Here is a 25,646-nt window from a genome sequence, read left to right as displayed (position 1 = left end):
CTGTCAGTTCACTTATTTATTTTTTTTTTTTTTAGTTTGTCAGACGATTATTTCCTTTAGACTAAAATCAATGAAAGTGAATGATGGTGAAATTAATTTTTGTGCTCTCATACCGGGAATGGAACACGGGACCACATGCAAGAAAGACATGCCTACGTGCTAGCCACTATACTACGAGGGAGAGTTATTCAATTGTTAATAGATCTCCTTCATGGCTAAACGGTTAGCGTACGCGCCTTTGGCGTGGGAGACCCAGGTTCGATTCCCGGCAGGAGCTCATGTGATTCGAATTCCACGTTAATCAGTAGGTCCACGTCTCATATAGCCTCGCTGCTGAACGGGATGTTAAACTCCAAGTCATCATCATCAATTGTTCATAATGCGTAAATTGACCATATTTTGGATTTCTGCTAATTAATTTCTTCTTCATTTTTAATTAAATGCATATGTTTCGTAGCCATCTGACATGCATGAAATGTTACAACATATGTATGTGTAAGTCATTGCTTTATTTCAGGTTTTGGCCTTACAATACAGTCCGTTTTAGTCATATTGCTATTATATATATATATATAGGAAATACTGTTATAATAATACGATTACCCATTTAATTGAATGTAATATAAAACTGAACTTTACAACAGTTGAATGCAATTTGCAATAGCTGAATGCCCACGCGCTGTATTTTAAACTAATAGTGTTAGAATTTCTTACGGATTCTGCTGCACAGTTGTAAATTCAATTGTAGTTGCAATTAATTCAAGGGACGTGGATTCTCACTCTAATGAAGTTACTTCAGTTGATTTTGAATATATTACCTGTACATTTGTTTTCGGTCATGTGCCGAGTTCGATTCAAGGTGGGAGCACAAGTTTTTCTGTTTTCCATTTAACGTCTTAAGGCTGTTGAGTCTTGGGCCGTCTTGGTTTCTCCACTCATTGATTTATATCAAAAAGCAGGGCTTTAAAAAAAAAAATTACACCCGCCTGCTTGCCAATGGCCAGTACTTTTTTTAATATTTGGCGAGTAAAGTCCGATCAATCAAAAACGTGTTTTATTCCAGACAATAAATAAAACAAATGTAATGTTGCAAATCACCACCATCGTGAGCGATCTTTTTCATTCGACTCGCAGCTTCTGTACATCGCTAAGTAGTTTAGTCAATTTTGTTGTTATTCCGACAAAGAGCGGCATTAGTGCTGCAGCAGTTTGGTTTCGATACAAACGTGGTTTCACCAGTTTCATATTTGGAATGAAAGTCTTACCGGCAGTGATTACTCGTCCTTACACATTGCCCTTTAAAAACTGCCTATGCTATCAAAACGAAAATTTTCATTACTTGAAAGTTCGTTTGGATTTGCAGGTGTTCATAAATCTAAGTGGACCTCCGCTTGAACTATTTGACTCAAAGCAGTCTATCGATCACAGGTACTTGAAAAGCGGTGGCCGTCATAGCTGTACATACGCACAAGAAATTCAAGAATAAATAGTGGGTGTTATTCTTTTATTATTATTTGGAAGAGACATGGCAATAAACAAAATGTGTTATGTTTACTGTGTCGCAAAGTGATTTTTGTATAGACACTGTGAGTGTAAAATGGTCTGACTAGTAGATTTTTTGGCTGGCTAGTGTTTGCAAGAAAGATTTTTCAAGCCCTGTGGGAAGGTATTTTCTTTTTGAAATGAACAGGGATGTTATATGCTTTTATTTTTTGTTGAAATTATGTAAATGTTCGTAGACGTGAAAATTATATTTTCTGATATTTTGATATATTTAAACCAATTGCTTGAAATGGTAAATTAATAATATGTAATAGAAATCCACTGTACATAGCAAGCAATGTTTTAATGAACTTGAAAGAGAAATCAATAAAATAATCAAACAGTTAAAACCTTAAAAAATAACAGGTTCTTTAGTGTTTCGCAACAGGTGTGATCTGCCTTCCGCCTAGACATCTACCCATGAACCGGAGAAATTGTTTCTTAGCAATAGGAAAAACATATCAATAAATATATTTTAAAAGTTTATATGTATTTTTTTTATATACGTTCATACATCTTGGAAAACTGACCACCAACTGTGACCCGTCGCCGATATTGAATAGAAATGTTGAAGAAATTGTTATAATCATTGATATACTTTGCATTTCTTCTCTATGCTCTTTATAAAATGAATTTTTTTAGTTTTTCCACCGTATGGACTAAAGGAGACTGTAATGATGAAGGAATGAAGAAAATGGAAGGAAACGGAAAAACTCGAAGAAAACACCTACACGGTGTTTTTTTCCACTGCGAAGCCCACTTTGCGCAAGCTGGAATCAAACTATGGGTCTCTATGCTTTTTTATGCTACACATTGGCTTTAGATGTTTTCGTCTAAGAGTTCCACCATTTCACCACCATACCTCATGTTTTTTTTTTTTTTTTTTTTCATCGGTGTTAAACTTTGCGTACGCAAGTAACCGTAATGCAAATTGCTCAGCTGCAATTATATTGTGGAGTAAAAAAATGAAATGAAATCTTGGAGTTTTACGTCCGACACTTATGCTGGGTAGACTAAAGGGGACGATGATAAGAAATGAATGAAATGATGGAATGAATAAAGTGGGTGGAAACGGGAGAACCCCGAGGTAACCTACGCACACCGTGTTTGTCCACCACAAAGTTCATTGGCGCGACCTGGGATCGAATCACGGTCTCTATGCACCAGAGGTGAACGCTTTACCACTGAGCCACCGCGGCCCCATGTGGTGTAGTATTCAACGGTTATCATTGTGGCATCATTCGTGAGTCTCTTTGGACTACAATGCCAAAGCGAGGGAAGTTACTCCAATACACAAATCAGGTGATTCATATTCATAACATAACCAATGACAAACAAGGTAGTTCGATGTGATAAATACGGTCCGCCAGCTCATGTGTTGCGAAAAAAAAAAAAGCTATTTTTCTATATAAAATAATGCATTGAAATCCGGTCAAGCTTAAAAAATAATCTAGGTGGTCAACTTAAGCCTTTTGGAGCTTCGTGCCAGAGACTTTGTTTCTAGCAGGAACTTACTGTTGGTCCATTCAAAAGTTATTGAATAAGAACTGTAAAAGGAATTAGTTTTCACTTCCATTATCGCCAAAAAATTTTTACTCATGTTTGTAAACGACTAGTTTTTCCTTACATCATACAGCTGTAGTGCACAGCTGGCTGACTGAACGTATCCCACGAGCCATGCGTTTGTATATTGAAGGGTGCCATTGGCGACTACTTGATTGCCTGCAACTCCTTTCAGTAGAACAGAAAGTCATAGAAAGAAGTTCGAAATGGAGAAATTTATGTGGGAGAGACTGTTGTTTGCGACCGAAAATATCGAAAGCTTTATAGTAAAGTGTGTAGTGTTCCCTAATAACTCGTTACGAGTGCTCTCGTGCCGATGGTATTTTTTGGGGATGGGACAATTTTTCACTGAAAATGGCGTGATTGAACTTTGATTATACCGTGATTGTCCTTTAAAGAACTAAACGTTCCGAAATTCCAATAAAAATTATTCTAAGAAGCAAGTTATCTTTGTTAATGCCACAAACAACTTCGGTCTCCTCGAATTTTTTTCGGCAGAGGGGAGGGGACACCTGCAACTCGTGATTCCATAGAATTATAGTCCATCTTTAACAGGTGATCAGTTTATGTTGTAAACGTAGCACTTACTTGATCCCATAGATAAAGCATGTCGGCAGTGGTTTGCCAGAAGTAGATTTAAATTTTGACTAGTTGTAACCACACTACCCCTTTCCGTGGATGTATTTTGTGTGGGTGCTCGTTGCATATTGTCACCGCCGCGTTTAATGCCTTCAGGTCAGGTGCTTTAACTCCACGAATAAGTATTTTTCGATCCAGTTCTGTACAACTAAATCCGTTCATTGTTTTCACTTCTGAAAATCGGTGGCCTAATTCTTAAAATATATAAATCCCATATGACTTGGAGAGAACCATGAGGTTAGTTGGATCCTGTTCAGCAGTGAGGTGATTCATTTTTTGTCAGTACCCATCTTCGAAGAATATATTATCTACCTTTTTCTTTGTCTTGTATTGATATTAAATATTAGTTTCGTATATCTTAGCAGTTCAAGGGTCCGCACTCATTGTTAACATAGTTGTTAGACGTCAACTTGAAAATAACGTGGTATATTTTTAATATATAATCTTGAGCTTCTTATATATGAGGTAGTTTTAATATTCCTGTTAGTTTTCACAAGTTATGCCCATTTCTGGCTCTAAATATGATCAAAGAGCAGCTTGAATTCACAAAGGCTTGTAGCAGAGGAAAATTTCTATTGGAAAGAGATTGTAATTCTAGTCGGTGTAGGCATTGTATTTGGCATCGACGTGAAGTTTTGTCGTTGGAGGTTTGTGTAGTAAATTACTTTCACCTTGAAAAATAATGCAGAGCTTCAGCTTGTTGAGTTGAAACGGGGTCGCTAGCACAAGATGACTCCTTCTGTCGTCTGTGGTTTTTGGTTGGAATGGAAGAAGCGAGAGCCGCTATCTGTTCCAACGGACTGACCACGCGTGACACCAGTGTTCCGCACTTCCCCTTTGTGGAACGACACGCGGCCACTCTTCGCCAACAGGAAATCATTTCTCTCCATTCTTTCCATCAGCAGCCAATGGCTTTACTTTCAAATGGAGAAGTTTTATAGTTGCGAAAATTAGAATTGCTAGTCGCAAGATGTTATAGTCTCTTGTGTACGGCAGAAGGATGATAATATTCTGTAAATGCACTACGAAACAGAGGTAAATCATTTAACACAGGCGGGGGGTAAATATAAAATGACGTGTAGAACATTAAGCGCTAATATTGATTTAGCATTTAAAGTAGTAATATATCCGCAATTGTAAGACAAATGAAAGTAACTCTGAAAAAAAAAATACAGGAATTCAAACACAAAGCAAGAGCAGTTCATAAACAATTTGTATTGCTGAAGTACAGTGACGTAATTTCATCTGAGCTTTGTCTTCTTCACTTGCCAATAAAGAAGGTAAAAGCTTACGTACTTGTTGAACTTAGAATTGCGTATACAAAATTAAAGAGCCACGGTCGGTGGCGGGCTCTCCTGGAGGCGAAATAGTGTGGTGGGGATCGGCTTGTACTGTGGAGGTTTATCTTGCATAATATGACGTGAAACCATAATTTGCACCGGTTTTAAGTCACCCGGTCGTGATTCGGAGACCACATTAATGTTAGGTTCCATTCTTCATAACCTCGGTGGTACATAAGAACCTAAAGACACATACAGATCGAAAATATCAGATGGAAACTTTTATTTACTGTATGTAATGAAATTTCCGTATTTGTAATCCAGAGAGAACTTAAAAAGAGTACCATTCTCAACTCGCTCATTTCCTTTCTTTCGGGTTTGCGTGCGAATTCGTGTTCAATATAGTGCAATGTGTTAAATGCTTGCGTGTCTTCTAAGCAGTTTTCATAGCTGTACAGGAGAAATCGTATGTAATATTTGAGAACTTGGTTATGAGATGGCCCGTCATTACATAATCCCGAGCTTAGTTCCTAATTGATATACTCCCACTCCCTCCCCCCCCCAAAAAAAAAAATGAATTCCAGGTGACAGCACTTATACAGCAGTTAAAGGTACTTCTGCTTTACGTTATTCGTTTGACATGCACTTTTTCTTTCTTTTTGAGGGAGTTCAATATTACAAAGCGGGGCCGCGATGGCTCAGTGGTAGAGCGTTCACCTCTGGTGCTTGGGGTCCTGGGTTCAAATCCTGCTCTCGCCAAGTGAACTTTGTGGTGGACAAACACCGTGTGCGTGGGTTTTCTCGGGGTTCTCCCGTTTCCTCCCACTTTCTTCATTCCACCACTTCACTCATCTCCACCGTCTCCTTTAGCCTAACCGGCATAACCGTGGGACGTAAAACTCAAAATTTCATTTCATTTCATTTCAATATTACAAAGCGCTTCGTCTATGTCGTATTGAACTGGTGTTAATCTACACCCGAGAAAACGTTAACCAAGCATTTCCACCTGTATTCTGTGGGAAGGGATAAAACTAAACTGTTTTTATAACGAAAGAAATGTAGTGTAAGATGTAACCTTTAACATACATCGGTCATTCCGTTCAAGTAAGTATTTATTAAGAAAGTGGACTAATGTGTGTCGATTTACTAATATTCGACGAGGTCCACACCAGCTGCACCTCCGTGAGTACACCCCTGCTGCAGACAAAATAAAAGTATGTTAAAAGGGTTACGAAGATTTTTTTTATCCGTACCGTTCAACACCTTTTGTCTTTTCTCATTCTCTTTTTCTCGTACTTTCTCTCTCTCTCTCTCTCTCTCTCTCTGGGTGTGTGCGTTCATAATCATGCAATAACTAAAATAATCCGTGGCATTGTCGGCATTTCAAGGATATTGACTACCCTTGTCTTGAATTTAGAAAAATTACTTAGTAAGGCAGCAATCCGATATTTGTCTTACATTAATTCACTTTTCATACGTTAATAATTGAATATCATGATCCAATTGTTCTGGTTAGTACCTGTTGGCATCGCTGCCACGTATGAAAATGAATCCATTCTTTGTTTGAGAAAGTAACAGTTTTTGTATTATTTGTTTAAAAGCGCGAGTTCATTACCATCCAAGTGCTTTCATTAGTGAAAATAAGAATCACAGTATTCTGGTAAAAAGAAGAAATGCGTATTGTTAGAATTTCCGGATAATGATGATGATGATGATGGTTATTCTTGTTAGTTGCAGGCAGCAGAAATGGAATGGAATGATTGTAGTGAAACTACAGCCCGTGACTTTTGCCTTTTCGCGTGAAGAAAGCCAATTCAAAAGCCGTATCAATTGCTCTCGAGGTCGTACCACACAACACAACGCAGAATACAAGACTTGAAAAGATCCAATGATTAACATTATGCAGAGATTTGCATGAAACCTTGGTACACTATACTTTGATTGGAATGTTTGCCATTTAGTTTTGCAATGCATGAATTGATACTCTCTTTGTCGAGCGGAACTTTCGAGAGCAAGGCGAATAAAATTATTTTCTGTTTGGTTTCTAACAAATCGAATACTTGTAAACAGGGTAGGTTCATTCAAAATTGAATGATTTTAAAAAGAAAGATAGAATTAAAATAAATAGGTCTAATAAGAATTTTAGAAATTATCCAAAAAATGGATCAAAAGATTGGGATCTTGTCCTGTAATTTTTTTTTGGACCAGGGTCCAGAGAATTTTTGAATGGCCCTTCAATCGAGTTTTTATATATATATATATATATATATAAAATGTGTATGTGTGTGGAATAAGTACATCATACTGATGAGGAAACCGATTCAAGTGTGACACCAAATTGTAGACGAGTTTATGCGCAAACGAAGTGTTTTTGTGTTCAATTAAACCCATTAGAGGGGAAAACCCTCGTTCTCAACCGTTTCAGTGATATACAGGAATAGCGGGAAGGCTGGTGCTGAGATATTTTGCCCTTTTTTGAATATGTAGCGATAGTACAAGTAAAATAGACTGTTAAAAATGAAGAATTCTTTCATCCACGAAACTTTAAGTAATACGTTGCATTAGACATGAAGGTTACAAAACCGAAGAATCCATAAAAGTTCTAGGGAAAGAATGTTTTGGAAGGGGAAGGTGAAAATAATGGAGTTCAGTTGTGGCCTCTGAAATAGGCTTGTAAGGTGTCTATGTATAGGCTTCTTCGTACGCTGAATCGAATAAAAATATAATTAGGTCAAATAGAATGAAAAATATAAAAAATATGGACGTTTGCAACAATGTGTTTGTTTCATATTATATGATTTGTTCTTTTATAGCGCTTTTGCATAGAATATGACCTTGTATTTTTGTTCACATAATAACGTCTCTATTCCTTTGGCAATATAATTAATACGTTTTCATATAACTTTTTCTCATTTTCTACGTACTTAAGACATTATATATTAGCAAGTAATATCATACAATTTTGTTTTTCATGTCAATGGCGTTATTCTTCATAGACCCTTCTTTTTCCTGCTCCGAGTAAAAGCTACACCACTCAAAGCTACCCCACAATTTTTATTCGCTGTAGTGCATCTTTCTTAACGTTTAAATGCAATTTTCAAACATATTCACGCGCAACTTAGCCGAAAATCTACAAAATTTCAGAGCACCAACTTTCCCCTTAACGCTCTATATCTCCGAAACGGTTGCGATCAAGGGTTTTTCCCTCTAATGGAATTCATTGATTACAAAAACACTTCAATTGTGCATAAACACTTCCACAATTTCGCGTCACTCTTGAATCGGTTTTCTCGTGAGTTAAGTGATAGTTTGGCTTTGGCTACACCATATGTACTTTTCCAGATACAAGAAAATTTTTGATTGACATCTATTGGATCTTTTGATCCAAAATACAATTTTTTTTTTTTTTTTTTACCATTATTGGCATTAATTGAATGTAAATGTAGAATCTTAAAAAGTGGTCCAAGAACTTTGACAGTGTACTGATTTAATCATTTCATACAATACAGGAGACTTGAGGAGAAAGGTTGAATCCATTTAACATTTAATACTGAATTTTTAGATCAGAATTCTATATATCGTGATAACATACATCATAGACTTTTTACTATAACTGGAACGTAGATATAACGGACTGAACAGTTTGAAATTGATTTTTGAACCTAATTAGTACTGGGTTTTTATTATCTCGCTTTGATTAAAATGCGTATCCTAAGGGAGATGGGGAATATAAATTTAAGCCTAAGAAACCTTCATTAAAAATAATTGCACCCCTGTCCCAGTTTTCAAAAATTCCGTTTCTAAATCTTGCTACACACTTATCCGGACATTTGCAGCGATGAAATTCAAGTGGGAGATTGTATTCAATCACTTTGTACACACATGTCTGGCTTTTGCCATTCCAAGTATTGGAGTATTGGCAAGTTTGAAAACTAAAAAGAAGAATAAACCAATTGAGAATGCTCCAACAGCATTGCCAGAACCAGGGCCGTAACTGGGGGGGAGGGAACAACTGCTCCTCCCAGGGAAGCTCCCTACCGTTCGAGAAGGGCCCACTTTTAAGACAAAATTTTCTTACTCTATATACGATACGGACATGAAATTATAAATGAAGCATCAAACAGGATCACTACATTACATAAACAAAACTGCACACACAAGGTGAATAAAACAAAAATGAGTCATGTGCCCATTTCAGTAAAAAAAAAAAAAAAATGTTTGCTATTAGAGGCCCTAGAAATATTTATTCGTATGGCTTTGAGATTTGTCAATATTGTCCGCTTAATTTTTCATTTATGGAACTGGCCCAGAAGCGTGTGTAAGGGCCCACAGGCTCCGGAGGACCCACAAAGAGTAAGAAAAGATGGAGCCTATTTTCGAAGTTTGCGGGAGGGCCCAAAACAACTTTTTCTAGGGGGCCCAAATATTAATGCTTGCCCCCCCCCCCTCCCCCAGAAAGTTAATACGCTGGCCAGAACGAACTAAAGATTTTTTTTTTCGAAAATTTTATGAAATTGTATATTAAATTTAAGTAATGACGCAATAATTAATAATCAGTATTTGTATTGATCAATACAATCTTTCTATGATTTACGATTCTCGAGATATGTCTCCTTAAATCTCCCGAAATTGGAAGTTTTTTGGTCAAATCTTGGGAACGGTAAGAGGGATGGGGAAAATTCCAAGACTTCTTTCAGATAGTTTGTGATGCTGTATCGAATGCAGGGCTCAGAAGTGAAAAATTCGCAAATAACACATGCACACACACAGGGAGGGAGAGAGAGAATTCTGTAACGAACATTTTAAGTTTGTTGAAAAGGTAATAATCTGTTGGCATAAGTATTAATCGGTAAGATATTTATTGAAGAGTTCAGTTAATACATTTCTTCCATATTATTTTCTAGTTAATGTTTTAGTTAAACAGCAATTTCGAATACCAAATAATGCTTTTTAATTGGAAGGGATAATTTTAATTTCCAAATGCGGTACGAGAACGGGGTGAAAAGTTCTCGGCGTGACCCTGAGATGTCACTCCAATCAGCAAAAATTTTATTATTCTTGCCTGAGGCTCTTTTCAATTGTTCGTATAACAAGTGCCAACTTGTTCTCTCAAGTAGTTTGTCTGCAAGCATTGTTGCAGTTAGACGTCTTGCGTGTTATGAAAATGGATAAACTTGAATATCGTACGGTAATCAAATTTTTCGTTTTGGATGGATTAACCCCTACGGAAATTCATCCGAAGTTGACAAAAGTTTACGGGGGACAGCTCATTCCATGTCAACCGTTAAAAAGTGAGCAGCTGAATTTAAACGTGGTCGCACATCCCTCGAAGATGACCCACGCCAAGGAAGGCCGAAAACCGCAACCACACCGGAAACAATCGAAAAAGTGCATGATATCGTGTTGAACGACAGGCGAGCGAAAGTGAGTGAGATAACTGAGAGTGTAGGGATATCGGAGGAACGGGTGAGAAACATTTTGCACAAAGAACTAGGGATGCGAAAGCTCTGCGCAAGTTGGGTGTCGCATTTGCTGATTGCGGACCAAAAGGAAATGCGAAAACTATTTTTGCAGCAATCTTTGGACCGATTCAAAAGGGATCAGACCGATTTGTGACAATGGATGAGACATGGGTTCACCACTACACGCCAGAAATGAAACAGCAGTCCAAGCAGTGGGTGAAAGCCGGTGGTGCAGCGCCGAAGAAAGCGAAGACGATCGTATCGGCGGGAAAGGTTATGACCAGCGTGTTTTGGGATGGGAAAGGGATCCTGTTAATTGATAACCTTGCAAAAGGGAGAACAATTACAGGTGTATATTACTCCAACTTTCTTGACCAGCTTGATGCCAAAATTCGCGAGAAGAGTCGTGGCTTGAAGAAAATCATCTTTCGCCAGGACAACGCACCTGTGCACAAGGATGCGTTGCCGATGGGAAAACTGCGGGATATGGGATACGATTTGCTCGGCCATCCGCATATTCTCCTGATTTGGCACCATCAGACTTGTATCTGTTTCCAAACTTGAAGAAATTTCTTTCTGGGAAGCGCTTCATATCGTATGAAGAAGTTGAGAAGGAGAGATGTTGGAGAAACGCTGGACCAAGTGTATTGAAGTTAAGGGAGATTATGTCGAAAAATAAAATCATTTTTGAACAGAAATTCGGTCTTTCATTGTCAGGCCGAAAAGTTTTCACCCCGTTTTCGTGTATTATATAACCAATATATGAACAAATGAAGTAAGATCAGCACATTTTTAGAACAATCATACGGGAATAGTGTTGTGATCCTGTAGTTAAGCACTTTCAGAGGCGAGATACATGGTGGGGAGTTGTACGTACTGTGAGAGTTGATGTTAGGTGATAGTATGTGCGTCCTCCAACTGCAGAAGAGGCAAGTCTGGTCGATTTGGTCCTTTGTAACCTGGGTCTTGTATAAGCACACAGAACACAACTCATTTAGAAGAAGCACCGGACGACAAGCCATTAAGTTTTCAGACTTTTTCAATCACGTTACTTTTATCGCCACTTGTTCAGTTATCAAAGCTTAGGCAAGTTTCCAAGTCATTGCACGATAAATTTCAGTGCAACCAATTTGGAAAAAAAGGGGGAAGGAAGGAAGTAAAAAATGAAAGGGAAGGAGAAATTTATGCACACTTAAACATCGTTATTCTTTTTTTTTTTTTTTTTTTTTTTTTTTTTTTTTTTTTTTTTTTTTTTTAAGGTAGTATAAGAAAATAAAATGGTGACCTTAATTTAACATTTCACTATCATGTCCTTGAGATTTGGAGGCGGATGATTAATGGAAGTTGATGTTTATGAAAGGGGGATGAAAATGTTAGAGGAGACCTATTTGATTGTTACTTACTAAATGTAAAATCGTAACACAATAATAGTACAATGATTGCGCAAGAGTGTTGGTTGGCCATAAAACCCCATGAGTAATATCAGTCGATCGAGTTCTTCAGCTAAACAAAATAACATACAAGAGTGTAAAAGCTGAAGACGTCGCTGTGCCTCGAAGAACTGCTATGTGGTAAAACTACAACTTTTCAGAAGAAGCTAAAATCATTCCACTTTTAAGAATTTGCCAAATATATATAGAAACACTTGTTGGTTCTGCGTATATTATGCACTGAACATTGTTGTAGCTTGCTTCAACAATATTATATTACTATTTTTGTGTTTACATACCACATGTCGGTTTATCTTTTGCGCCTTTATAAGCACATAGAGATCAATACGTACATGATTAGAACTTATCACGTGAAGAACGTTGCCTCACAGTTTTGAGGTTTATTTGCACAGCATAACTTATTCTTGACCAAAATGTCACATAGCGGTTCTTCGAGGCGCAGCGACGAAATACGGGGTTTTTGAGAAGATGGATAAAATCCAATGAAGTGTAAACTTACAAAATTACCTTGTAAAAGAACCAAACCACTTACGAATATTACTGAAAGTAGAAACACATCACAAGTATATTGTTTTAGAACAAACAACCGGACAAAATGGCGTATTACTGTATTATTTTGAGTGCCTTACTTCCTCTTTAATTTATTTGCTTTATGACAACTACGAGGGATGACTGAAAAGTTTTGAGCTTTGACGAAACTATAGGAAGTAGAGATTTAGTAATACCTTTATTTTTCAACATAGTCCCCTTGCTTCAACGGTGCTGCAGTGCTCTTATCCCAGTAGAAAAGAAATCCTTAAGTTGTGACAACCGAACCTCCTCTGGCTGTCATTACCGCTTGCAAAACGTCGTCCTGCTAGAGCCTTTTTTGGATTAGACAACAAATGCAAGTCTGAGGGAGCCAGATCTGGAGAATAGGGGGATGAGGAAAGAGTTCAAAGCCGCATTCGGTAATAGTAGCCGTGGCAACTGCTGATGTGTGGCAGGGAGCATTGTCATGATGATAGATAACGCTTCTAGACATCATTTGTGGTCTTCTTTTTTCTTGAATTTGCACTCGAAGTTTTTTTTTTTTTCCAAAGGTCACTATACTATTGTCCTGTGATGGTATGACCCCTTTGCAGGTAATCAATGAATATCACACCTTGGAAAACCAAAAAGAATACAGGCCATCACTTTGCTAGCGGAGGGGATCACTTTTGCCTTCTTTGGGTAAGGGAGGAGGGTGCTTTTATTGTTTGAGTTGTTTCGTTTCTGGCTGGTAATGGTAACACTCATCCATAGTGATGAATCGACAGAGAAAATCGTCCACATCACGTTCGAATAGTTTCAAATTGTCCACAGATAAGAGGTACCGTGTGCGTTTTTGTTCGGGAGTCAGAAGACGTGGGACCTATCGAGCAGAAACTTTTGATAAGCCAAGCTCATTCTTCAGAATATGATCTGCTATCTTCTGTGATATGCCCAGCCTGTCTGCTATCTCTCGAGTTGACAATCGGCGATCTCCCATGATCACGTTAAGTACTAGGCCAATATTTTTCGTGGTGGTAGCACTTGGTCTCCCAGATCTCGGCTCATCTTCAACACTCTGCCTACCACGCTTGAATTCTTGCATCCATCTTGGTGGATCTCAGACTCAGACATTCCTTTTAATTGCAGATACTTGATGACTGACGTGTACTAGATTTTATCCATTTTCCCCACTCTATCTCACTCACTTTGAGAGCCTGTAAAAGACAAAAGAAACTACTTAGAACCAAGAGCTTGATACACATTAATAACAAAGGTTGTACTATTCTAATACATACAATTATTATATTGTAGATTCTCATTTTCTATGTTAGTCTCAAAACTTTTCAGTCACCCCTCGTATTTCTCAATTTATTATTTTCATTACTCCCGTAATGGACGGATTGTAGTGTTGTTGGAAAAACTTGGAAACCAACTTCTTGTATAGGTCATACATTGCTAGAAATTATAATACTCTTCATTTGACATTTGTTTCTAGTCCCGGAAATTCAAAAACCTCGTTGGATTTTTTTTCTTCAAATCTGACTCAGTCACACTAAATGCCGGTGACAGAATTTAAAGGAACACACAAAATACTGAAATTTGCAGTGGCAATTCTTCTCAATGTAATTGATATAAAATAGGGTCATTTTTAGGGACATTTCGACACGTTAAGAAACAAATCGATACTACCCTGAAAGTTATGTTAATTTTATTCTGCAGAAGTGATAACGCTTGACAATAATTTTTGCCGTAGCTAGGAAAAGCAAAAAGTTCTCCTGAAATGTAGTATTTCAAAGTACAAGAACACATAAACGGACTGCTGTGGATTAGAAGGCGGGAGAAATCGACACTTTATAAATCAACGAAATCCTTCACATCCTTGGATCACAAGAAACATAAAACGCAATGAAATACTAGATCTAAGGTTGCTACTAGCTAAGTATGGCTTATTTGCAAATTTTGCTGCGGTTCATTACAACCTGAATTGACATACAAGAGAAACACGGAAACAATGTAAGCTCGTTAATAACGAACTTTGTTTTACACCTGTTTTGCATCATATTGTATTTCAATATTTCTCTACGCATAATAGTCAATAATCGAAAATCACAATGTAACACAATCATTTTCGGAATCCATATACGAAGTATCCAACAGAGGCCGATTTCTTACAACTGAAACTGACTTTCTTACATAGTCTTCTTTCACAACATTTTGCCACGATTCCTACGAAGAAAGTTCCCATTCGATAAGTTGAAATTATTATTATTATTAACTGCGGGAGAAAGATATATTAAAGATTGACAATTTTGAGTACTTTGCAGAGGAAGAAATTTCTATACCAGCATTAGGGGCTTTCTTGAATACATCAGGATTTTTGACAAAGATATTGTGCTAATCTAAAACCAAACTACTTTACCATTATTCTTATACTGAACTAAATGACTCAGAAGCCTGTTTATGTAACCTAGACGTATGATGTATACACTAAGATGAACCAGACCGTAGTCCGTTTGTCTGAACTTATAGCAAAATAACTACATGTCGAAATCTCCCTACAATCACTGTCGATTTATCCCCTAAATGCATTGATCAACAGAAGCTGCCACGAGTTGTCACTATAATAAGCAATGTATCAGCCTGACACACATGCGTACAGAGGGTATACTCTATCATAATACCAATCCTTTGCTTCCTTTCGTTAACACATATTACCGGTATACCTTATTTTTGACTTACTGAAACTTATAACATCGATATATATATATATATATATATATATATATATATATATATATATATATATATATATATTTTTTAAATAAAGCTTTATGTACCTATTTTAGAGGCTTCTACTTCCTTTGCAACAGGCAAAATTAACAGGCCTTTGCAACAGGCATATGCAGCTTGTCACAGAATTGACACTAACCTTTCACATTCTGAATCTTTCTTTTGTGCGTGTATGACCACTAGCTTTGCCAGACCTTAAAAGTGGCGAGATCTCCCTAAATGACCCTATATTAATCTGTGCTTACCACTTTGTCACATATACATAAAAAAAAAAAAAAAAAAAAAAAAAAAAAAAAAAAAAAAAGATTGCGTGAGTCAGGTAGTCCTGTGTGTGTGTTTCTCTAAATATTGTATCCGCTTTGGTTCGAGAGATAAATGGTATTATACAATTAACGATTTTTACGGGAGAGGCAAAATGTGTGTAAGTAGAAAATTATGAACATGCGATATGCTTTACATTATGCAGTTGTGTACACGCACCTCCATCGATAATTTTAACTTATTACAAAGACCTGATTAAATGGATCGAGTAACACACCTCCTATTTATTTTTTTTTTCTTCCGTGCATCCCGGCTGCTTATATTAACTGCAGTGTCTGGATGTTAATTGTAAAGCAGTCGTTCCGTATCTTTTTCGACTGGCGACATTCTTTATTGAATATCTACGGCGTCCCGAAACACGTATTTGATCTTCAGTTATTAATATGTTCTAATAGTATAAGCATATAAGTTTCTATGAAGTAGTGGCTATATGTAGTACAGAACATTGTTGCTATTTTCGGCTGGAGCTCGCTCATGTGGTTCGGGTTCCACTTAATCAGTAGGTCTTGTCTCATATAGCCTCGCTACTGAAAGAAACATTAAAATCAACTCAAGCGTTGTTGCTACTGCTGGCGATGTTTAGTTAAACAGTCTGTCCCAAAGTGATTTTAACTAATCACTAGCTGAACCTGCGCTCTCTATTCAGCGCATCATTCACATATGAGCATGAATCATCTTGTCATTCCTTACAACATATCGTCGCATGAGAACCAGAGGAACGTAACTCCATAAATGCGGTTTTCATTTTGTTTGTTTGGACATAATTTTGAAAGTCTCAATTTGTGTAAATGGAACGTAACGCCGTCTGTTCTTCTTGTCGATTATCTGTTGTAATGTAGCTCAGTTACTATCTTATTAAAAACACATGTTTCTAAGAAAATCATATTTGTGTTCTCGCCTGTAAACCTATGAAAATGGAGTTATTTTCCTCTGGTTTTCATGCGACGATATGTACGTATATGTCCCTTCACAGATACAAGTAAAAGACGTCTTGATTAAAAAAAAAAAAAAAAAAAAAAAAAAAAAAAAATCGGCAAGGGGTGCCATAAAGGATTTTTTCGATTATTTTATCAATATCTAGAACCGTTTGAAAAATTTGAGCCTACTTGCGGTTGGAGTTCCGAATTCATGTAGGAACAGTGTTTTCTTTTTTCTTGCATGCAGTATGTAATAAGCAGATACATTACATACACAACTATGTCAGCGAAATATGGTGTTCATTGGAGAAAGTACTCCAAACAATAAAGATTCATCTCAGCCTAGAGAAATGCTTATCCTACGTTTTTCGTTATCATTTGCCCATCAAACAAACGCCTGAGAGATACAACCCTTGTATACAAATATGTAGTGTTGGAATATATAACTCGTAGGATATGATTTTTTAAAATTCAAAACTTCCATTGTACCCCTAAAACACGTAATAAAGAAATAACGGCCGTTTTTTTTAAAAAAATCAATTAGAACTGGACAATCTACACAAAATTTGGAATCGACCAGCGAAAATGACAGTTTCTGGCACTTGAGATTTTCGAGAGCTCACTGTCGAAAGGATTGGAGACAAACATGTAAACTTTTCTTTGGAGACAACCGTATAAATCTAGCATTTTAATATGTATATTCTAGTAGTATAAACATATAAGTTTGTATGAAGTAGTGGCTGTATGTAGTACAAAGCATTGTTGCTGCTGCTGGGGGTATTTAGTGGAACAGTCTGCCCCAAATTTGATTTTAGCTGATCATTAAACGCTTCATTCCTAAAATTTCGCCACACTGGTTGGAAACCACATTTCTAAAATGTGTGGATGATACAGCAACAATTATAAACAGTTGTAAAGACAAATTATCAGTTATTCCTGTTTTTTTTTTTTTTTTTTCTGTTCATGAGTGAATACTCTTATAGAAAATTGAAAGTTCGTTGGCTTCTGTGTGAAACGTAAGAAGGCCACACATGACTATACCTTTTAGTCGTTTTCTACAAAATTTGTGGCGGCATCGTGGCTCAGTGGTAGAGCACTTACCTCTCGTCTTTGGGGCTTCTAGTGTGATCCCCGCCAAGTAAGTTTGTGGTAATGTCTGTGCTTTTTCTCAGGGAACTCTCCTTTTTCCCACATTCTCATTCCATAATTTACTTGCCCTAATCTTAGTTTCCCTTAGCCAAAAGGTATAATCGTGGGACGTTAAACTGCAAGAATTCATTACATTTTTTGCTAGATTGGTATATGTTTATGCTTTGAGAAACATTTAAAAAAAAAAAATACGTCACATTTATGATCAACAATTAGAATTGAAGAAATCATACACCTCATGTGAGCAATGAATTAAATAACCGAACACTTGGTTGAGGTCATGGCTAACTAATTACTTTCTTAGTTCATTCTTCAGGTATCAGAAATACCTGGGCTTTTTCTCGCTAACTAACAGAAGAAAAAACATTATGTGCCGGGTTAGAGTGGGTCAGTTATAGAACTTTCACCTCTTGTGCAGAAGGTCCCTGGTTCAATATCCAGTCATAATAGTTTGTGGGTTTCCTTGAAATTTTATTCTCCGAGATTCTTATTCCAGCAATTCCGTCATAATCGTTCAATTTCTCTTTCACCTTAAAGGTCATTATCTGGAGACATTTAACTAGAAATTTAGATTAATTTAATGTCACCGTTATATAACTTCACAACACTTTTTCGTAGTATAATTTATTTCTTCCCCCACTTACTGATTATTGGATCAGCAGTGGCTAGTTAGTTACCCACCGGACGGCCCGGTATGAGCGAGATTTACACCTATATCTTGATTCCAAAGCGACTCAGGGATTTACCTAGCCTCAGTGGCGGCTTTAACGGATATGTCAGGTAGGCATGGACCTACCCAAAAATTTTAAAAGAATACATAAATGTTAAAAGATACAATAAAATAATAAATATGTTTTCCACTATTTATATCAATGGTAGATAATTAACAAATAGCATCAACCATTACTGTAAAATTTATTTCCTCCTGTCATTAATCAAATGTGTGTATGTATCCATAAGCGAGAGAGCAGGTCTACCTAAAATTAAAATCTTAAAGCCGCCCCTGCCTAGCCTGTGTAAAGTGAATACATGGAGAAACCCGGTGGAATGTAGATGTGTTGACTGAACCATTTCGGCCTTTTCCGACTATTTATCTTCACCGCCGTGGTCACAGATAGTTGTAATGTAAGTTGAGCAGTTAGTTGATCATAGGAAATCAATTCCCGATACATCATTTTGGACTAAACCCGATAATCCAATCCATTTGATTGTCGAAAAACACGTTGCATAATACGTAATGTTGTTAAAAGTACTTGAAACCCGTTATTTGGAACCCATAAATATTAGTAGTCTGTATTTGATTTGGGATATTCAGGTATTTTAAATTCCATTTTCAGAAACGCTACTTCCTGCTATAAATTCACAATGTAGCATATTTCAGGCTATGAAGTTCCTTAAAACATTGTTATATATATAAACTATTAAGAATAGTTACCAAGATTTAGATAACTTTTTATATCAGACTTTTGCCTTTACATCTTAACCTGAAACTTCTTAATAGAGAAATAACAGAACAAATAATGAAGTCCTTTAATTCTTCGTAATAGAATTATTGGATTCGTTGTTATGCACTGAAAAGCGATATGTGCACTTTCGTATGCACAATTTTTGAAATGTACGAAATCATAGTAGCCTTACATTGTGAAGTGAGCGTATTATACGGATGGACAGGGCCGACTCTACCATATGTGCAACACGTGTATTTGCACGGGGCGGCAAAACCTATCATAACTATATTATTTAAAATAAATTTTTCTTGTTGGAAACAGACTTTATGATGATGGTACTTATATTTACTGAGCCCACCATCTATTTGAATACTACATTCATAAATCATGTTTAAGTGGTATTAGTTTAAATTCATATGGACACTGCTCAAGGAAATGGTCAAACAAATCCCACCATGAATTCTTTGATTGTTGTCAAATACAAGAACTTAATTCTCGAATAGTAGCGAACACTTGTTCCATTTAGTTAGTTATCATAGTATTGATATGAAAATTAGTCTCGCCTTTCTCACAAACAAGTTCCTTATCATTGAAAGTGGAAAGAAGTTTAAATTTATTTTTTAACAGATGTAGAAGGAAAATCAAGAAATAAAGGTAAGAGGTAGTTGCCACTGAAATTGCAAACTGATATATTGAGATTGAAGCTCGATATTGAATTCTATAAAAAGTATTACAATCTTTCGTCTGCTAGTGTATGGATTTCATCTTTCACTAATAGTAGATTATTATTTAAAGAAAAAAAACAGACAGGCTGTATTTGTAGTGTTAGGCTTTTGAGTACGAGTATTCTTTCCCTTCCCTTCGTAGTTCATGATGGGTAGCATACTTAAAATCCTGACTTTTAAGATGTGTTCTTTCTGATCGAACATATATAATATGGAGATCATACTACTAGAGAAGCATGGAAGGTCGAAGAATGTGATGAAATTATGTCACCAATAAGTGATTGTATCGATGAAGTGTGGTAAAGTACAGGAGAAAGTGGCTCGAAAAAAGCGAACAATAGCAAAGTAAGGATATCCGCACATTGTGCCCTTTAAATTGGAAAAAAAAAAAAATTAAGGCAGTATGAGATGAATTTAGGGTAATCATGTACTATTATCCTAAAGTAAATCTCCATATTAGAGTATAACGTTGCTTATGAAATACGAGTTTTTAGGAAAGGACAGTATATTTGTAGTAATTACTGACAATATCGTATTTTTATTCTACACTACCTTATTCAACATTCGACAATTGGACCGTATCCCTTCTAAGAATAAACAGAGGAAAGCGTACATTGAAGTCAAATCTGGTCTGAAAGCCCGTTCATCGAATACATAATGAATCATCATTTGCAGAGAGAATTGAAAACAATACAAGGGGGAATTTGAGAATACTACCTGTATGGCAAGGGGCGAGAGAGCTTCATTTAAATTCGATCGTCATCTAGTACATGTATTGCGCATGCATTGTTTTAAGTATTACACGCAAGTTTTTTATTCTGTAAGTGACGCCCATTACTTTCCATTTTTCGATTTGCCTTCAAGGATATTTTCCCACTTCCCGATAAACAGTAATTAGCTTTATGTGTAAACGTTTTATATCAGTTAATTAGCTGTTACGGACGATTACATGTAAGGAAGCAGATTCCATTCTGCTGTATGTAAATGCGATAAATGTTTTTTAACATGCACTATTAGAATAATAAACATTGTTACTAACATGTGTAATTTTATGTCGCTATATAGTAATTATTTTCTTTACTTTCAGTTCTCTGTGCCAGAAACTTAGCTCGGAAAGATCTGTTTCGTAAGTATTCTTTGTTTGTACATTTAGTCTCTCAGATTATTATTATTATTATTATTCACCTGCAAAGGTGTTCCATCCCCTATACTTTGAGTACAGTTAAACTGTAATACCGATTTTTTTTTGTTTCTTTTTAAGTTAGTTTCAAGCTTAGTTTAGCGTCCCTTTCAGCAATGAGGCTATATGAGACGTGGATTCCAAACCACATGAGCTCCCGCCAGTAATCGAACGCGGGTCACCGACGCCAGAAGCGCGGACACTAACCGTTTATGCATGAAGGAACTTTTTAAGTTGCAGTAATACGTACTTAATTAGTTGTGTATTTTTGAAAGATATTGACAGAACCCATTTAGCACTGCGATTTTCACTTTTTTGTTGACAGTACAGTTATGATTTTAGAAATGGATAAACACTATTGTATATACAGTATTATATTATAGTGTGTTCGAATCTGTAACATACTTAGAGGAGTAATAACTTGTGTTGAATGGAAGCATTTTCACTTATAAATCCATGTCCAGTTACGCCGTTAAAGTTTGTGACAGGCGGTGTTTTCAGACACTTCGCTGTATTATCAAGCAGACCTTGGCCTCCAATTTGGACATTTTATGTCCCTCCCTTCCCCATAACAATGGAAATAGATACTAAACTTTGGCTGGAACAGCGTCGGTAGTGCTACTATTCATCTCAGTGATCCCGAAAACTACGAATTTGAAACTAACATCCGTCGTCCTGGCTATTTATCATTTTTGATGCATACATTTTGACTTCCTCGTGTCCCCTTCCCGAGCCGAAAATCAAAAACAGTGCTTCGTGCATGATTAGATTTTTTTGAAAACCTATTCGTTTTTTTTTTTTTTTTTTTTTTAATGGTAAAGTTGATGACAGACACACAGACTGACAGATGCATTATTTTATTTTTATTACTATACTATTATTTATATATTTGAAGGGTTTCAAAAGATTTTTGGTGGATCGGTTACGAAGCTCATTAAAATGCAATAAGCATTGTATTAATCCTGTCGTGAAAATTGAGGTTAAACTTTAAAACAAACTCTTTAGCGAGAGCTTCTTCTCTTCCTGCTGATTGTCACTTCAGCATCGTCAGCGCATCTTGCTTGAGACCGCGATAACGACCCTTTTTTACGATGTGAATATTCGTTTATCATATGTCGACGAATACTTCTTAGAATAGAACTTTTTCGTCTTAACAGCTCGACCGTAGAAGATGCGGATGGGTTAATTACAAGAAGTCGTCAATTGGCCAGACGATTCCCAGTAATTGTTTCGATCTATTTAACCGAGGTTTGTTTTTTTTCACAAGAGAATACTTTCACCCACGAACTTAGCACTCTCCATCGAAAGGAAATTTTAGATCGTGATCATTTATGGTTGGCACTTCGGCTGATACAAAGTCTTAATTATATTTTTTACTTAACTTTTTGTATGCAAAAGTCTCCCGTTGAGTTTATTATATCGTTCTATCTTCGTCCAGATGTGGATCAGCGGTTCGTAAGGGCAACTGGGGTGTTCTCTGTACCAAAGTCATGAAGTGTGCAACCTTGTGTTGATAAGCCCAATGGGTCTGATTGTTTTGTCCCGAATATGTAGCATTCTTTTTACCTACATCTCTGCAGAACAATTAAATATAATCTTGATATTCAAACATCCAACTAGGTTATCCTTGAATCTTGTCCTCTATTCAGTATATGGTAGATCATTAAAAAAATAAAAGAAAATTAAAAACTGGCGATGCTTACTACGGGAAATCGGCGTTATGATCCTTATACCTATAAGAATCCATCTAACCTAGTGGTTCTCAACCTAATTCCTATCACGACCCCCATTTTTTAGGGTTGCCAACTGGCCGGTTTTCACTGGCCTGGCCGGAAATTAGAGACCTGCCGGCCCGCGGGCCGGGATTGGGCGGGCCGACACTGATTTCTCTTCAAGTCGGGCTGGGCTGGGGCCGATCAATTGCAATTCTTTAATAATTATTGACTTGCGTTAAACGATAATTGGAAAAATCCAAACGTTGAAGAAGTGTTTCCATGAAAAATGTTACAAAGAATGCACTAGCTATTTACAGTTTGTGTTGCTTAGCGGCTCCACTTTCACTATAGAGGATTGCAGGCATTATGCGGCAAATTGAGCTCTGACCTTGACCTTCACTGAACTCAAAATATAACAAGAAGGGGTGGGAATGTTTTGCCTGTCGCTAAACAATATTGCCATCTTCACTTTATGCTAAAAATCAATTAAGTTAGATCTTTGTTACAGGGAATGGAATTTTTGTCCTCTCGATGACAGGCAAAGTTCTAGGAGGCAATAGTACCATTCGGGAGGAAGCGTCAGGTTGTGAACCAGAGTTTAGAAAATGTTTCTGAGGGTTAGGTCAAATTTAGTACTAAATTTTGAGAAAGATTGGGGCTCGAGCTAATTTTTTAAAAAAATTGTCGCGCCGGGGTTGGGCCAAAAACTTTAAAATTTATCGGGCCCGGGCCGGGCCAAGAATTTTAAAAAGCTTATCGGGCCGGGCTGGGCTCGGGCCGAAAATCGCCAAAATTTTCGGGCCCGGGCTGGGCCAAGCCTAGCTACGTTCGGGCTGGATTGGGCTCGGGACGAAAAATTCGGCCCGTGCAGGTCTCTACCGGAAATATTGCTGTTATTTTGATTAAAGCCGGTGACCGGTACAAACTTCTTATCAACCCCTTTATGACTTTTCTTTTTTTTTCAAATTTGTATCTAGTTCGAAGCAATTTCATCTAGTTCAAAGTATAGATTTAAAAAGTAATTTTCATTCTGTAAATCCAGAACTGTCACCTTTCACCATCTATCAACGATTAATATGTTTTGATCATTTGTTTAGATAATTTTAATGAGATGACAGGGACTATATCAGAAAAAATTTAAAATTTACTTGTAAGGAATTTTATACATTTATTAAGAGTGAAAATGGACTTCTTAAAGCAATTTCTTGTAGTTAAAGTAGAAGTTAAGAGAATAAATTTCATTTTCCAAATCCAAAATTGTCACGTAAAAATTAATACACTTTTGTTTATCTGTTTCGATAATTTTAAAGAAGTGGCAGTTACTGGTAAAAACAATAAAGTGATCAATGCCGATTTCAGTTTCTCATTTATAGCACAATATATCGATTAAGCGTGTTAGTGAATTTACTAAGGATATGCAGAATACAGTGCTAATGAACTTTTGTTCACGGTAGTACATTTCCTTCCCATGGATGGGTCCGAACAGGGATACTTCACAGTTAGACCTACATCATAGGGAATTTTGAGGGGGTGCGTTTTTTTTTTTTTTTTTTTTGAGTTGGCAACCCTAATTTCACATCCTCTTGTCAGCGACCCCCGTATAATTTCTGTTTGTAATAAGCTTGTGTGGGATTTTTAATATGCCTATTGCGGAGATCTCACGATATACGTCTGTTTCTATAACAGTAGAATCCATTTCTAGTATATAGTGGATACAGTAACTTCCCGAAAAGCAAATGAATTAAAACCAAATTTGGTCAGTTCATTCATGTTACAAATATCGAAATCGATCCGTCATACCGTTTCAAAATGGAGGCCGTTGGAAAATTTTAAAACTTCATAACTTCCTTAATTTTGGATCATATGATAAAAAGTGATTTCTAATTTTGGTTTAAAAAAACTTGGACAGTTGTTAAAAACTTACTCAATATTTTAAATGATTTGATAATGTGCGTCACAAAGATTGAATCGGACATTCCCTCACACCATGTTCAGGAATCTCATTAGCTTTCAATTTTAATTGTATTTCAATATGCAGGTTTTGTTGCATTTGTATTTTTCTGGTATTTTAATAGGAAATTCTTATTAGTTTTATATTGTACCTCTTTTATTTAAATCGATGTTTAAACAACTCTGCAACCTGTTGAAAATGTTTAGGAGGCCTATTTTTTGTTGTTCATAATAGTATGTATAAAAGTAAAGTGCCTATCATAACAAAATTCAAAATAATATTTAAAAATATTTTCAGGTATTCTAATTAGATTTCTCTCTTCTGCTTATCTTCGTGACTTCCAGGTTTAGAAACCCTAATCTAAGCGGTCAGACATAGTACTCATATTTGTATACACATTAAAAAAAATCTTTTCAACCTCTCATAATTTCATTAATCCGTATTTTATGATCGTAATGTTAATATTACTTTTATGTGTGTGTCTCTGTTTACCTCAGTTGTGTTATTAATATTGTAGAGATATTTAAATCGTTAATTTTCGTAATAGTGTAACGGCCTTAGCTTGCAAAACTGTAGCAAGTTTAATCTCTAGGGTTTTCATTTTACATATAATTTGCTATACGTAGTAATGTGATCTACTAACATTTATATATATAATCAGGGTTGGCTGGTTTAAACCAAGGTTTAAACCAGCTGGTTTTTTCAAAAATACTAACTGGTTTAAACCAAAAAACAAAAAAAAGTTCGTAAAAGTGTAAGTGTTTGTAAAATCTTGATGAACACACATTTGTGGGTTATCACGTTTCACTCCCGTAATTATTCGTATTATATTCAGACCTAAATTCCCCATTCATTACTCAAAAAGATTATACTACAAAAGCAACTTTTTTTATGTAAGTTTATAAATGTTTTGTGATTTTTTTTGTAATTATTATGTAATTGCAATCAAAGAAACATTATAAATATCGTTTCGTTTCAATGTTTACTATTGATAAAATAA

The 25,646-nt window shown here is 36.3% G+C and overlaps 1 protein-coding gene across 1 annotated transcript in view; it reads left to right on the top strand.

Annotated features, from left to right (window-relative positions):
• The window catches only part of Smurf (SMAD specific E3 ubiquitin protein ligase), a 140,877-nt gene that overhangs the window by 46,093 nt on the left and 69,138 nt on the right, over positions 1-25,646 (top strand). Inside the window, exon 2 of the mRNA XM_081732322.1 lies at positions 20,888-20,926. Coding sequence (XP_081588448.1) covers positions 20,888-20,926 — 39 coding nt within the window. The remainder of the gene's footprint in view (positions 1-20,887; positions 20,927-25,646) is intronic.

Source organism: Thermobia domestica, chromosome 11 (genome assembly GCF_964235325.1).
Source record: "Thermobia domestica chromosome 11, izTheDome1.hap1.1, whole genome shotgun sequence".
Classification (NCBI taxonomy): Eukaryota; Metazoa; Arthropoda; class Insecta; order Zygentoma; family Lepismatidae; genus Thermobia; species Thermobia domestica.
This window is presented reverse-complemented; position numbering and strand designations above follow the sequence as displayed.